We start from the raw sequence: 15,029 nt of genomic DNA, 5'->3' as shown, positions 1-15,029 counted from the left end.
TTTTTTTCTCCTCCATTTCCCAATGATGGAGACCACTGTGCTTTTGGAAACTTTCAACACTCAAATTGTGTTATACCCCTCCCCAGATATGCCTCATCACAATTCTATTTCAGAGATCTACGGACAGTTCTTTGGAATTCATGGTATAGTTTCTGCTCTGAAATGCACTGTCAACTGTGGGACCTTAGACAGGTGTGTCCAATCAATTGAATTGGCCACAGGTGGACTCCAATCAAGTTGTGACATCGATGATCGGTCCCACTATTTGAAGTGCATCTTATGAAGACTTCATAAGCACTGCATAAATGGGTCACAAATCTGTAACTGTATTTCATGCTCCATAAGATAAAATGTGAATAGATTGTCACAGTTATGCAACGTTACAAATCTTTATAGAGCATGATATACAGTTATAGATGATTTGAGAAGCATCTATGTAGTGCTTATGAAACCAAAAGATGCACTTCAAATAAAGCGGGACTGGATGATCAAAGGAAAGTTAACAAACCTGAGCTCAATTTGGAGCGTCATAGCAAAGGTGTGTGAATACTTCACAGTACCAGTCAAAAGTTTAGACACATACCTACTCATTCCAGGGTTTTTATTTGTACTATTTTCTACATTGTAGAATAATACCGAAGACCAAACTATGAAAAAATGCATTTGGAATCATGCAACCAAGTGTTACACAAATCAAAAAATGTATTTTACGAGATTCTTCAAAGTAGACACCCTTTGCCTTGACAGCTTTGCACAATTTTTTGCATGCTCTCAACAAGCTTCATGAGGTGCTTGCTCTCATGAGGACCGCCACAGGAAAGGAAGACAAGAGTTACCTCTGCTGCAGAGGATAAGTTCATTAAAGTCACCAGCGTCAGAAATTGCAGCCCAATTTGGTGTTACTTGATGTGTCAAGTAACAGACATCTCAACTTCAACTGTTCAGAGGAGACTGCGTGAATCAGGCATTCATGGTCGAATTACTCCAAAGAAACCACGACTAAAGGACACCAATTAGAAGAAGAGACTTGCTTGGGCCAAGAAACACGAGCAATGGACATTAGATTGGTGGAAATCTGTCCTTCAGTCTGATGAGCCCAAATTTGAGATTTTTGGTTCCACCCGCCATGTCTTTGTGAGACGCAGAGTAGGTGAACGGATGATCTCCACCATGTGTGGTTCCCACCGTGAAACTGTGGAGGTGTGATGGCCCTTTGCTGGTGACATTGTCAGTGATTTTATTTAGAATTCAAGGCACACTTAACCAGCATGGCCATCTGGTTTGCGCTTAGTGGGACTATAATTTGTTTTTCAACAGGACAATGACGCAACATACCTCCAGTCTGTGTAAGGGCTATTTGACCAAGGAGAGTGACGGAGCACTGCATCAGATGACCTGGCCTCAAACAATCCCCCGACCTCAACCCAATTGAATGGTTTGGGATCAGTTGGAGCGCAGAGTGAAGGAAAGGAAAAGCAGTCAACAAGTGCTCAGCATATGTGAGAATTCCTTCAAGACTGTTGGAAAAGCATTCCAGGTGAAGCTCATTAAGAGAATGCCAAGAGTGGCTACTTTAAAAAAAATCAAAATATATTTTAGATTCTTCAAACACTTTTGGTTATTTCATAGTTTTGATGTCTTTATTATTCTACAATGTACAAGTAGTAAAAAAAAGAAACTAATGAGTAGGTGTCCAAACTTTTGACTGGTACTGTATGTAAAATAGATTTCTGCTAATTATTTTTTAAATGTGCAAAAATTTCTACATATTTTTTCGCTTTATCATTATGTGGTTGATGGGTGAGAAATGTAAGCCATTTTGAATTCAGGCTGTACCACAAAGGAATAGTTTCTGAAGGCACTGTACCACAAATGCCTCATTTGCTAAATTCACTGTATGATACAGTGCTCTCCATTACTCAGCCTGTATGATCTTTAGCACAGTAAACTTTATCCCAATTATAGCTCCAAGACAGATGCAATTTTTAAAAACCTAGCGTGCTGATTTATTGGCACACTGAACCATGCTGCGCACCATAATTTAAAAACTGGGTAGTGCTAGAGGTCGTCACTAGTTACCACAGCAACTAAATCAAACCCCACAATTCATCTTAAAAATATGATTCTAACCTTAAAGGAAGACCAAAAAGCAAATGTTCATGAATTTTTACAATATAGTCATAATTGGCTATATCTGAATACTCCATCTTTATGCAACATTTTCAGGGGACCCGTTTTGGCTCATGAGCGCTACTTTCAAAACGACTGGCTGGAATTATAAAAAAATGTCTGTAGCATTAATAAATTAGTTATAATTCAAATTTAGATATCAATAGCTGACATACCTTGTTAATTCTAGGTAGATTTTCCATGAACATACCACCATTCCACATACACATCTTGAGCCTGGATCCATGTTTGTAAAAAGACCAAGGCAGGGAGAGCGCTGTCTAAGTCTTCTCTTACACTTTGGACTGTTCTCTGAACCCCCCTCCCTCTGCACTTTAACCCGTGCTAGCAATGACTTTCAAGTCTAAGGGCTAAATTCAATCAGATGGTGTCAGAGGTGGCACTGTGTTAAGAGCTGTCAAATCCACATGCGGCTCCTTGCGTTACCGTATCACGGACAATGCGATTGCATGCAACGAAACCACCCGATTTTACAATTCCGCAGCCGCGCTATAAATTCATCCATCCTTGTTACATTCAAACACTCGAATTAAACTGAGGCATGTTTTCGCGTTAATTTGGATGGGGGGATTTATAGCCTAACATCAATGGTTTGACATTTTAGTCATTTCTATCATCGATAGAGCCTACACTTCTAACATGGTAGAGATGAGGGAATTGTTTGACACGAGCAGCTGTTCACCGATTTGTCAGCTCATACCGCAGTTACACATCCAAAACCGCCACATAATCTGCTATGCAGATGTCGGCAAACACAGGTTAATGCTCGATCTGATTGAATCAAGCCGTAAAGCGTAGAAAAATGCAGACAGAAGAGGGGAAATTACCTAACAATAGTAGTAATTAACTAAAATATGCATTATAGCTAATGGTCTTGAAATGATCTTAAACTGAGACACAGAATTAAATATAAAATGTATTAAGTAAAATGTACAATAGTTGGTTAGCCTATGCAACTGCTCAAATATATACTTTTTATTCCACTCTTTGAGACTGGAAAATATTTTAAGTAGGTACTTTTTCTGAACATGTGAAAACATTCAAATACAAAACAAATCTTCAAAACTTGAACGTTTGGTTTAGAATGGTGATTACTCCTGTTTAGAACATCCCCCTCAGTCCACTCCGTCTCAAGCCCATGCCTCCTGAGTTACCATAGAAACCGCCGCCGCGGCCTAAAACCAACCAGGAAATAAATTCAGAAATGGCATTAAACATTGATTCAACCATTGTTGTCTGAGTGTTTCCTGAAATACTGGCAGGTGAGAGAAGAAACTTACCCATTTCAGATGCTCCACTAGCAGTTGAGTTTAAGAAGAGCTCAATGTATCGATGTTCTGCAGAACAAAAATTAATAAATCCCATTTAAAAAAGGTTATATTTTATGGTTCATTTTGAGAGTGGGGTAATCATAACGGGGTAAAACGAAGTAGGGATCCACGTACGCATGTGATTCTTGTCCTTCGACATAGCTGAAACAGCATCTTCATGAGACCTAAACTCAACATCGGCCTCGCCTGTGGATTTCCCATTTGGTCCAAAGTCGATATGAACTCGCACAGGAGTCAATGGGGAGAAGAACTAAACCAAAAAGGAACACGCATACACACCAAAGAGTAAGGGGCTGCTCTGACCACCATGATTGTATAAATTCAAGTTACATAATTGGACTGTCAATATTTACTTTAAAATGTGTTGACATCATTGGAAGGAGAAATGGGAGTGATTATGGGTACTAGAGAAATGTGATTCTTACATTGGCTATGTCTCCCTCAGTGGCACGGAAAGGCAGGCCCCTCATGTGTACAAAATGGCCGCTATGGAAGCCGCTGTGGGAGCCGCTGTGGGAGCTATGATCACCTGCACCACCGTAGCCATGGCCACCTACAGCTGCAAGCCAAGCACATAATACATTTTCCTGAGAAGGAAATGGAGGCACACCTTCAGTGTGACATTAAAAAGGAAAGAGCATATCTTACCTCTTCCTCTATCGCCCCTTATTCGGTCATCAAACATGCCATTGCCAAAACAGTAATTACTGAAGCCATTGTAGTTGTCAAACCCGCCATAGCCTACATGAACAGACACAAAGAATAGGGAATCAATGATCATCTTTTCAGACCATTGGCCATCCTCAATCCAGTCCATTCACAAACACTAAATTGACTTCACTAACCAAAACTATTGCACATACCCCCACTGTAGCCTCCTCCACGCATTTGGTCCAAAAGAGCACCCCCCCGTCCTGGACCAGGGAAGAACCCACCTCGCTCCATTATGGGCCTGTCGTAGGGACTGGGTCTCTGCCCCATCATCCTTCTGGGGAGCTCATAGTAAGCTCGGATCTCATTCCGGCTGCTCTTAAAGATTTCTATGTACCTGAATGGGTTTAAATGCAGGTGGGGTTATGACAAGAACACTACACGGGACAATAGCCATATGGAAAACATCAGCAGACAAGACATTGTGCATGATTTCATATGGGCAACTTTATCTAAGCCAAATAGTTGGGGTCAAACAGATAGCTTTATTGTACATCTAGAGGGGCAAGGAATAATACAATTTATTAATTTTAGCAATAGCAGTAACAATATGGCACAGCTTTCACATAATCTGCTAATATTACAGCAGGTTTTGACTTTGCACTTTCATCATGTATTAGAAGGCACTCTGACATAAATAGCCTAGTTCCCACAATTCAGCTATTAACAGCTCTATGGTGGTACTGTCATACAATATCTATTGTACTGTCAAAGCTCTCAATTCTGCAGCACTGATCTTAATTCCCTTTTCCCCCATTGCACTGCTTGACAAATAAATTCAATGGAAGACAATGCCCAGATTAAGCATGGTAACTGTCCAAGTAACACAAAAAATATTCAAAGTGTGATTTATGAATGATCATACCATCTTTAACTTATAGGAAAGATGCATGACCCCCCGCCCCATATTAGTCATAAAATTAATACCCAGCCCAGACTTTCCGTCCCCACCTGTGCCCTATTCTTTCCTTGTGTTTCCCCAGTGCCTTTTCTGCTATCTCCTTTGAGGCAAACTGCACGAAGGCTTCCCCTGTGCTCCTCCCCTGGTAGTCCATCGGCAATGTTATCCCATTTGGCACGATTTTCAACCCTTTAACCCAAGGACAAATAACCCCACAAGGGGAGACATGTTAAAAGCTGCAACATTCCCATATGTACAAAAGAAAAACCCTTTCCGCTTTTATTTGACTATTTCAATGTGATATCTCTTAGTATTAGACACACCAAAAGACCCAAGAACATACTGCTGAACTTTATTCATGAACACATTGACTTCATGTTATTCAAAGAACAGTAACATCAGAGCAGCATCATGCCATCCAGAAGATGTGGTGACTTTGCATGTGGTTTTATAAACAGATATTTGTACATTTGTGTGCATGTATGTTATTGAACTATAAGAGATTGAATATCATGCTATACTAAGTCACCACATTCTTATAAAACCAAATACAGATTTAATTATTTTGAATTGTATTTGCTTGTCATGCACTTACTTGAATGCCTGAAAACTCTAATCCAGCAATAGGCCTGTTTTTGCATTCATAGTTTAAGACATACACTTTGTTCATAGACACCTTACTAAAGCAACACTATGTATGTACCTGCAAAGAACTGCACTATCTCCTCCTTACTGCATCCAAAAGGAAGTCCCCGGAGACGTATCATACACCCGCTGCAGCTGTCGTAGTCAGTAGGGCCGCTGCGTTTCAACACCCAGTCCATCTCGCTACGGTTTGACTTGAAAACTACAAGACCGGACAGGAATGGCAAGGATTGACATTAAGGTCTGAAAGGTACTCGGTAGGTGGGCAAGTTTTGGGGCTTTTTTGGTTGCCAAAAGACTATGATCACTTGCCCGAAAGTATAAAATTAACTATTTGCACAAACACATTGGGGAGGAATCAGAAAGACCAGACTAGAGGTCGACCGATTAAATCGTAATGGCCGATTAATTCGGGCCGATTTCAAGTTTTCATAACAATCGTAAATCTGTATTTTTGGACACCGATTTTTTTTTACACCTTTAATATTCTTTATTTAACTAGGCAAGTCAGTTAAGAACACATTTTATTTTCAATGATGGCCTAGGAACGGTGGGTTAAATGCCTCATTCAGTGGCAGAACGACAGATTTTCACCTTGTCAGCTCGGGGGATCCAATCTTGCAACCTTACAGTTAACTAGTCCAACGCAATAACGACCTGCCTCTCTCTCGTTGCACTCCACAAGGAGTTCCTGTTACGCGAATGCAGTAAAGCCAAGGTAAGTTGCTAGCTAGTTAAACGTATCTTATAAAAAACAATCAATCATAATCACTAGTTAACTACACATGGTTGATGATATTACTAGATATTATCTAGCGTGTCCTGTGTTGCATATAATCTGACTGAGCATACAAACATACAAGTATCTAAGTATCTGACTGAGCGGTGGTAGGCAGAAGCTGGCGCGTAAACATTCATTCAAACAGCACTTTCGGGCATTTTGCCAGCAGCTCTTCGTTGCTGTTTATGACTTCAAGCCTATCAACTCCCGAGATGAGGCTGGTGTAACCGAAGTGAAATGGCTAGCTAGTTAGCGTGCGCTAATAGCGTTTCAAACGTCACTCGCTCTGAGCCTTGGCGTGGTTGTTCCCCTTGCTCTGCATGAGTAACGCTGCTTCGAGGGTGGCTGTTGTCGTTGTGTTCCTGGTTCGAGCCCAGGGAGGAGCGAGGAGAGGGACGGAAGCTATACTGTTACACTGGAAATTCTAAAGTGCCTATAAGAACAACCAATAGTCAAAGGTTAATGAAATACAAATGGTATAGAGGGAAATAGTCCTATAATAACTACAACCTAAAACTTCTTACCTGGGAATATTGAAGACTCATGTGAAAGCTGGTGGTTCCTTTTAACATGTTCTTATGTTCTGAGCAAGGAACTTAAACGTTAGCTTTCTTACATTGCACATATTGCACTTCTACGTTCTTCTCCAACACTTTGTTTTTGCATTATTTAAACCAAATTGAACACGTTTCATTATTTATTTGAGGCTAAATTGATTTTCTTGATGTACTATATTAAGTTAAAAGTGTTCATTCAGTATTGTTGTAATTGTCATTAATCGGTATCGGCTTTTTTGGTCCTCCAATAATCGGTATCGGTGTTGAAAAATTATAAAATCGGTCGACCTCTAGACCAGACTACTGGAATACTTTTTATTTTGGTTATCATCAGTAAAATATAATAAATCACCTGCCCAATGGGGCAACCTCTGAGCAGGCTCAACATGTGCAACTGCTCAGGTCACTTGTCCCGGACAACCCTTCATGTCAATCCTTGGGCGGGCAATGTCAGTCATAATATACTGAATAACAACTAGCTGACTGATTGAGAAGTCTAAATGTGACGACAGACAGATTAGAGATCTGTCAGACAAAATACCTTCAATATAGCGATGACCCATGTGTTTCCTATCCTTTGCTATGGCTTTTTTAAAATCCTCTGCTGATTTCAGCTCCACGAAAGCTTCTCCACTGGGCCTTCCTTCTTTGGAAAACGTGAAGCACACTCCATTCACTTTCCCGACAATGTTACAATCTGCAAGAGATACACAAGATTAACTTCATTTGAGCCTTCTTCATTGAGCCTTCATTCTTCCAGCCAGGTGCAAACAAACGATAAAGTGACTATTGAATGCCACCACTTTCAGTTTTTTGAACGTGGCCTACTCACCAGAGAAGAACCCTGCCACCTCTTCCTGGGTGCAGGACCAAGGCAAGCCACGAATTCTCACCACATACCCATCATCATTCACAGACATAGTCTCTTCCTCTGGACCATGGTTAAAAAGGGCAATACAAGTCTTCATTAACGTTAGCAATATTGTGCATAAAATGTACAACCTTACTAAAGTACTAACTAGGCCTACATGTGGAATTAGATTTCCTAGTAATTAACATGAGCTAGCTAATTGTTAACTAGTTAAACCAGCTAATGTTAGTTGTTTGCCTCAAGGTCGATTGCATCTTCTTGGGACTTTGGCGAACCTCGCAATTATTGACTAGTTTAACTTAACTAGCTACAAGGTTACCGGTCTTTTTTTTGACTATACAACTCGATAGTTAACGTTAGCTAGAATGAAATCAGAGATTCATTTCTCACTCAAGCGCTGTTAATTGTGTTCTGTCATTATAGATGTCCTTGATAGTTTACTGACTCTGTGACTAAAATAACAATTTCCATAAACTATCCAGATGGATAATGGTATGTTTTCGACAATACATTATTAGCTATCTAGCTAGCCAGTCTTGTTCCGGAGTAGACGCTAAATAACGTTAGCTAGCTAGCCAACTCTTGCTAAGCTAGCTAGCTAGGACATCGCAACGGTCAAACGGTCTAGGTCAGAAAACAAAACTGTCCATCCAGTTCCGAAAATATATCCATTCCAAAGCTAACAAAAATGCATGATATATTTCAATAGGAAGCTACAAACATTTTGGGAATAAAATGATAAAACGCGTCTTACAATTTATTTTCCCCGGTCTCAGTTCTTCTCAGGTGACAGGGAGTTCCGCAGCAGGTAATGTCGCGAGAACATAAAACCTATTCTACCAACAGCCGCCCTCTAAAACGCAGAGGCGCAACATCGCGAGACTTCTGGGAACGCTTACCAAATTTACCAAAGGCCCAGATTCACAAAACGTTCTTAATTGCAATTTTCCCTGAACTATACACTTAAGAAGAAAGTTAAGCAAAGTTGCTATTCCTCAAAAAGGTTATTGGAAATGTTCTTATGTTTCTCCTTAAACTAAAAATTAAGAAGAAATTATATTATTGAAAATAAAATTATTAATTCCAAGAAAGCTAAACCCTTGTCTTAAGCAGGGCAGTCAGAATAAAAGCTCCTGAAAGCCATTGAACATGTTTAATTCACACAAACTTTATCTGAAAATTTTACTATTGATTATTTTACACCCAAGAACATGTTTTAGAACAATAATCTCAGTAAGGAATATGCTAACATGATTGCCATTGCTAGATAAATAGCTTGCTAAAACGGTTGCCTAAGCAACAACCACATAACATTTGTAAGAAGATATTGGAGAAGTTCCTAAAAAAAATCATTCAATATTAAGATACTGTTGAGGAATTGCACTTACGAACTATTTGATTAACTTGTTGTTTTTCTTAATAAGCTTCTTAAGTTTTTGCGTAAGAAGTGTTTTGTGAATCTGGGCCCAGGTCGGGATTTGTAGTTTGAGAAGTCAATAAGAGAAGTGAAAAAATTATTAATTAGTTGTTACTTTTCACTAAATCTAAAGGCACAACCTAGATTCGAGCCAATGTCTTAAGTAGTTGAACATGTTATTACTCCAACCTCGTTAACGAATGTTATTTTTTTTATATAAACAAAATCAATACAAAAAGTACACGGGGGAACACAAGAATATAGAAAGGCCCATTGGGCTAGGGGATACAATATCACATTACACAAGGACCTTAAGGGACATACACACACTTAGACATAACATACATAACAGCTTTTTTGTTGGTAGAATATTTAATTGTCTTAAAATTTAGTTCAATTTATTTTGTAAGGTAAGAAAATGTGTTTTATTTATAAATGTACATTTGTGAATATGACATTTGGCCAAAATAATTAAATTAATGACCTATAATTGTTTCATATAGGCGCAGTTCTCCATAGGAATTAATAGAATTCTACAGTATTTCAATTAGAATGTTTGAATGACAAATTTACATGTATTTAGGTATATGTTTGTTGTAATGGGGACAGTACTTTTTCATGTTTTATTTTTATGTTTAGGTAATAATATGTAAAAGTATGCATTAAGATATCTGTAATAGAATACATGTGGCAAAAATGTATGTAGACATTAATAAATACATTTCTATAGCCTCCAAAATATATATATATGCCAAGATGGAGGCATGGTGGCTTTAATACAGTGCCCCCTATCTATCATCTAGTGTATATATAAATAATTGACCGCAAAGGCTGTTGAAGAATGGTGCGCGCACGGTTTTGGGGAAATGTGTCTTTCAGTACAAACCTTCACATAACCTAGCAAATGTGGAATCAAACTGAACGCACCCCTGTTTAAGATGGGTTCCTCTCCTTGTGATTTTGAAATATAAAAATAAAAATGAACCCAGGGCAGATGCGTACCGAGAGATAGCTACACCTGTCCGTTTCTATTAAATCAATTAAATATCGTATTCATCTGCACTACCTAAAAAGACAGACAAGAGCACTATTTCAAGGTGGGCCTATTCTATTGGGGAGATTGTCTAGCCAAGACAGCACTATCAAGTGAGTGCAGACGAAGGAAAGGAGAAAAGGAGAGGAAGCAATGGACTTTAGACTTTTGGGACGATACACCCACTGGTTAAAGTCCATTTGGAGGCGTGCAGCTCTTAAACTTCTGCACTTCTCACTGGGAAATCAGCATAGGCCACTCTAATAAGTAATGGAGATACCAGTATTCATTGTTGATGCATTTACCAATTTACCTTTCAAAGGAAATCCTGCAGCAGTTTGTCCCCTTTTACATGCAAGTATACTTTCTTTATACATAATTACATCTTATTACATATTCTCATGTATTGCTGAATAATCAACATTAGTATTTGCTTTAAGTTATCTAATCATGAAAAAAAAATACTGTTGACTGTTCTCAACCAAACAGGAATTGCAGGATGATATGTACCAGAAAATTGCTGCTGAGATGAACCTGTCAGAGACTGCCTTCATCATAAGGCTAAATTCAAAAGATGACTTCAGCTCAGGTATCTTTTTCGAGACATTCTGAAATAGAGTTGAAACTGTACTCTATTTCTGTGCAGAAGTTTTCCAAATCTGCCATCTGGTGGTACTCTATTTTATTGCAATTAACCAAGAGGGGGTGATTGATGCCAATGAGAATGAGAGTATATGGGACTCAGGAAAGAAAAGGTAAATCAACTCATCACAACATCCTGAGATTACTGACATGGGAACTTGTATGTATTTTGGTATGTGTTGTATTGAAGGAGCACGCTTCCGCTTGCGTTGGTTCAGCCCCACCAATGAGGTTCCTCTGTGTGGACATGCCACCCTAGCTTCAGCTGCTGTACTGTTTTACAAAAAAAGTAAGAATGACTGTCATAATACAGTATCTCACATGTAAGCAAGTGAATGGCAACTAGTACAAACATATAGTGCAATTCAATTGTTTCTATCCCACAATTCCCTTCCTAAAGAAAATGTCAACGCAACAGTGGTATTTGAGACTTTGAGTGGAGAGCTGTATGTGCAACAACAGGGGGAATCTATAGTGATGGATTTCCCTCTGAACAAACCTACTCCGCTGGTAGGTGATGAAATCAATGTGGTACACTCATGTTCAACATATATATACACACTGTACACGTTATAAGTTTTGCATAAAAGCCTTTGCCTTTTAATGTAACTTCAGAATTGAAACTTCATATCCACAGGGTCTCAATGAATTTAAAGACATAGTTAATGTAAGTGCATCATCCTTCTTACCACTGTTTCTATAATTTATGGTGAAGAATTAAGATCATGTCCATCAGTCTGAATATGTATGTGCAGGCTGCTGTGGGAGACCAGCCGGTTCGAGAAGTGTGCCTCTGTGGCACCACCAAAAAGCTAATGGTGCGCCTTGCTGACACTTGTGACAGGTAAAAAAAAAAAGTAAACACTTTACTTTATACATTATCACTGGTGCTGGGAAACAGGATGGAATGGCAAACTTCACTTGAAAGGGATTGAAAAAGTGACTTTTTGGTTTTAGGTCAGTGCTCACATCCCTGCAGCCAGACCCAGCAGTTCTTCTCCGTGTAAACACTGGAGGAAGGGTTAGGGGTCTGATTGTCACCATGATTGGAGCCCCTGGCTGTCAGCCTGGCTATGACTTCTACTCCAGAAACTTCTCCCCCTGGTTTGGGATTCCTGAGGACCCTGTGACTGGTAAGTACAGCGGACATTGGCAAGTCTTTTCTGTAGTCTTTTAGAAAGTTTAATTTGGTTTGTTTTTACATCATTGCAGGCTCTGCACATACTGTCCTTGCAGGCTACTGGTCTGAGAAACTGGGCAAGAAAAAGATGCTGGGTGGGTAACAGTGGAGGCTGCTAAGGGGAGGACGGCTCATGACAACAGCTGGAACCGCACAAATGGAATGGCATCAAACACGTGGAAACCATGTGATTGATACCATTCCACTTACTCCGCTCCAGCCATTACCACAAGCCCGTTCTCCCCAATTAAGGTGCCACCAACCTTCTGCGGTGGGTAATGTAAACAGCATTGCAACATGGAGTTCAAATTCCATTGCACAGAACCCAATCAATTTACAGATATTGATGGACAGGTACATCTAGAGTAAAATAAATCCAATAAATAAATAATGTAAACATCATTCAAAGAACTACCAAACTGCATTCTCCTCCTGTGTGACAGCCTATCAGTGCTCCAGTCGTGGTGGGGAGTTGGAGCTGGAACTACGGGATGATGGCAGACTGAATATCGCTGGCCAGGCTGTAACCGTCCTGCAAGGGATTCTAACTGTGTAGAGGCTATACTGTTCACGTCGACCTAGCCAAATAATCTGTAGACCTAGCTGTGGCTAGATTATTTGAGTTTGAGATTAACAATTTGATACAATGGAATAGTCATTTAACAGATGCTGTTATCCAGAGCGATTTACAGGTTTGGGTTAAGTGCCATGCCAAGGGCACAGGCAGACTTTTCACCAAGTTGGCTCAGGATTCAAACCAGCAACTTTTCAGTTACTGGCCCAACGGTCTTTAACCGCTAGTCTACCTGCCGCTCTAGTGAACACTCGGCATACAATCCTCACCATTTGTATTTGGACAGTAATCTTAATTTAACATTTAGGCTCTATAGTCCAGCATTTTGGATTTGAGATCAAGTTGAGTAGGAGGCGAGAATACAGAATGTCACTTAATGTGAGGGTATTTTCATACATATTGGTTGCAACACTATATACACAGAGCGTTGCCATTCTTAAAATTACTTATTTTGGTGTTCAAACTTTTGTTCATGTTTTATCTAAACTCTGGCACTGCAACATAAGCATGAGGAAGTGTATTGCTGGTTAGGGTAAGTTTCTGAAAACCAAGTGAAATCGCAAAAAAAGAAAGTGTCTGTAACCTCCTGTTCTCTACATGTGACCCCATGTCTGGACTCCAAAATGCAGATTTGGTTCCAATAAAGAAAACTTCTCATTTAATAAGACAAAAGCCCTTCATGAATCGTGTCCCCCCATTTTAAGTCAGAATTAGAATTTATGCTTCATTTTCCAAATACATATGGTGAGAACTGTATTTCAACAGTCTGGAATTTTACTGACAGGGACACAAGGGAAACAAAAATGTACAACACTTAAAATGATTTATTCACATAGAAATTTTCAAAATTAACGTCAATATAACAAGTAAAAGCTTGACAATCAGCACTGGCTCAGAAACAAGACTAATGACCAATCTTAATCTAACGGAGGTCTGTGAGGCAATGTCTGAGCAATTGCTACATAGCAGATTTAGTGTAAATGGTGCCTGTACTTCAACTTTCGAATGGTCACATTCTGTTGTAATAAAAATAATTAAAACAATAACACCACAAACATAGCTGCCATGGATTCTTGTTAAAAGATGAATTAAATATAGAGCATACTATCAACTATTTCAAGTAATCAATATTGAGGAATCGATACATTGCTTGATCAGTCTAAAGGCTTATTTCCAGATGGTGTGTGGAGGAAAGGCAATGTTCTACCTCAGATGTCCCGTCACAGGTGCATGGTGGGTAATACCTCATGGGCTGCTGGAGGGAGCTGGAAGACGTGGGCCAGTTAAGACAAACACCCTGAGTGGATTGAACAGTAATCATTATCAATCATCAAACAACTTCAACCTGTAAAACATTGTTAAAACCTGTAAAACACTGATGTCTACTGCCATTGGCCTGGGGGATAGGTTTATGAGTCATAAATACCTCTTCCCCCCTTTTCCCTCTCTCTACCCTACTGAGGTTACATTTGCAAAACCCTTGGTTAATCTTGAACCTATGGGGGCGCTATGTCATTATTGGATAAAAAAAACGTGCCCGTTTTAAGTGCAATATTTTGTCACGAAAAGATGCTCGACTATGCATATAATTGGCAGCTTTGGAAAGAAAACACTGACGTTTTCAAAACTGCAAAGATATTATCTGTGAGTGCCACAGAACTCATGCTACAGGCAACACCAAGATGAAACCTCAAACAGGAAATGAGCAGAATTTTTGAGGCTCTGTTTCCCATCGTCTCCTTATATGGCTATGAATGTGCCATGAATGAACCTAAGCTCTCTGCCGTTCGTCCAAGATGTCTGCAGCATTGTGACGTATTTGTAGGCATATCATTGGAAGATTGGCCATAAGAGACTACATTTGCCAGGGGTCCGCCCGGTGTCCTTTGTCTAAATTGTTGCGTAATCTTCAGCTGCATACATTTTGCATTGGATTCAGAGGGGAAAGCAGACTTCCACGAACCATATATCATCGAAGAGATATGTGAAAAACACCTTGAGGATTGGTTCTAAACAACGTTTGCCATGTTTCAGTCGATATTATGGAGTTAATTTGGGAAAAAGTTCGGCGTTTTGATAACTGAATTTTCAGGGTTTTTTTGGTAGCCAAACGTGACGCACCAAACGGACCGATTTCTCCTGCACAAATAATCTTTCAGGAAAAACTGAACATTTGCTATCTAACTGAGTCTCCTC

At 39.6% G+C, this 15,029-nt stretch overlaps 3 protein-coding genes across 4 annotated transcripts in view; 1 reads left to right on the top strand and 2 right to left on the bottom strand.

Moving 5' to 3' along the window:
• Positions 1–3,093: 3,093 nt before the first annotated feature.
• On the bottom strand, positions 3,094–8,828 carry hnrnph3 (heterogeneous nuclear ribonucleoprotein H3 (2H9)). Its single transcript, XM_029640193.2, has 11 exons — positions 8,742–8,828; positions 7,949–8,047; positions 7,658–7,813; positions 5,837–5,980; positions 5,184–5,322; positions 4,385–4,569; positions 4,170–4,262; positions 3,947–4,080; positions 3,636–3,771; positions 3,471–3,527; positions 3,094–3,365 (listed from the first exon to the last, which is right to left on the bottom strand). Exons 2-11 carry the CDS (start codon positions 8,034–8,036, stop codon positions 3,292–3,294), a joined length of 1,206 nt encoding a protein of 401 aa, XP_029496053.1. The 5' UTR covers positions 8,037–8,047; positions 8,742–8,828; the 3' UTR covers positions 3,094–3,291.
• Positions 8,829–10,637: 1,809 nt separating this feature from the next.
• LOC115113016 (phenazine biosynthesis-like domain-containing protein) lies at positions 10,638–13,644 on the top strand. Its single transcript, XM_029640192.2, has 9 exons — positions 10,638–10,791; positions 10,927–11,026; positions 11,270–11,368; positions 11,480–11,589; positions 11,717–11,746; positions 11,835–11,923; positions 12,037–12,212; positions 12,292–12,354; positions 12,703–13,644. Exons 1-9 carry the CDS (start codon positions 10,708–10,710, stop codon positions 12,813–12,815), a joined length of 864 nt encoding a protein of 287 aa, XP_029496052.1. The 5' UTR covers positions 10,638–10,707; the 3' UTR covers positions 12,816–13,644.
• The window catches only part of dna2 (DNA replication helicase/nuclease 2), a 30,341-nt gene continuing 28,951 nt past the window's right edge, over positions 13,640–15,029 (bottom strand). For both annotated transcript variants that reach the window (XM_029640191.2, XM_065012711.1), the window contains one exon: positions 13,640–14,107. In XM_029640191.2, coding sequence (XP_029496051.2) covers positions 14,054–14,107 — 54 coding nt within the window. In that variant the 3' untranslated portion in view covers positions 13,640–14,053. The remainder of the gene's footprint in view (positions 14,108–15,029) is intronic.

This window comes from Oncorhynchus nerka, linkage group LG28 (assembly GCF_034236695.1).
Source record: "Oncorhynchus nerka isolate Pitt River linkage group LG28, Oner_Uvic_2.0, whole genome shotgun sequence".
NCBI lineage: Eukaryota > Metazoa > Chordata > Actinopteri > Salmoniformes > Salmonidae > Oncorhynchus > Oncorhynchus nerka.
The sequence above is the reverse complement of the archived record's forward strand: the minus strand, read 5'-3'. Positions and strand labels throughout refer to the sequence as shown.

Coding starts and splice junctions, on each gene's coding strand:
- hnrnph3 (XM_029640193.2), bottom strand. CDS start 8,036: ATGTCTGTGAATGATGATGGGTATGTGGTGAGAATTCGTGGCTTGCCT. Junction 5,323..5,836: donor GATAGTGCAGTTCTTTGCAG/GTACATACATAG, acceptor CTTGGGTTAAAG/GGTTGAAAATCGTGCCAAAT. Junction 3,528..3,635: donor GAAGGACAAGAATCACATGC/GTACGTGGATCC, acceptor TTTGTTCTGCAG/AACATCGATACATTGAGCTC.
- LOC115113016 (XM_029640192.2), top strand. CDS start 10,708: ATGGAGATACCAGTATTCATTGTTGATGCATTTACCAATTTACCTTTC. Junction 11,590..11,716: donor TGAACAAACCTACTCCGCTG/GTAGGTGATGAA, acceptor TCATATCCACAG/GGTCTCAATGAATTTAAAGA. Junction 12,355..12,702: donor GGGCAAGAAAAAGATGCTGG/GTGGGTAACAGT, acceptor CCTGTGTGACAG/CCTATCAGTGCTCCAGTCGT.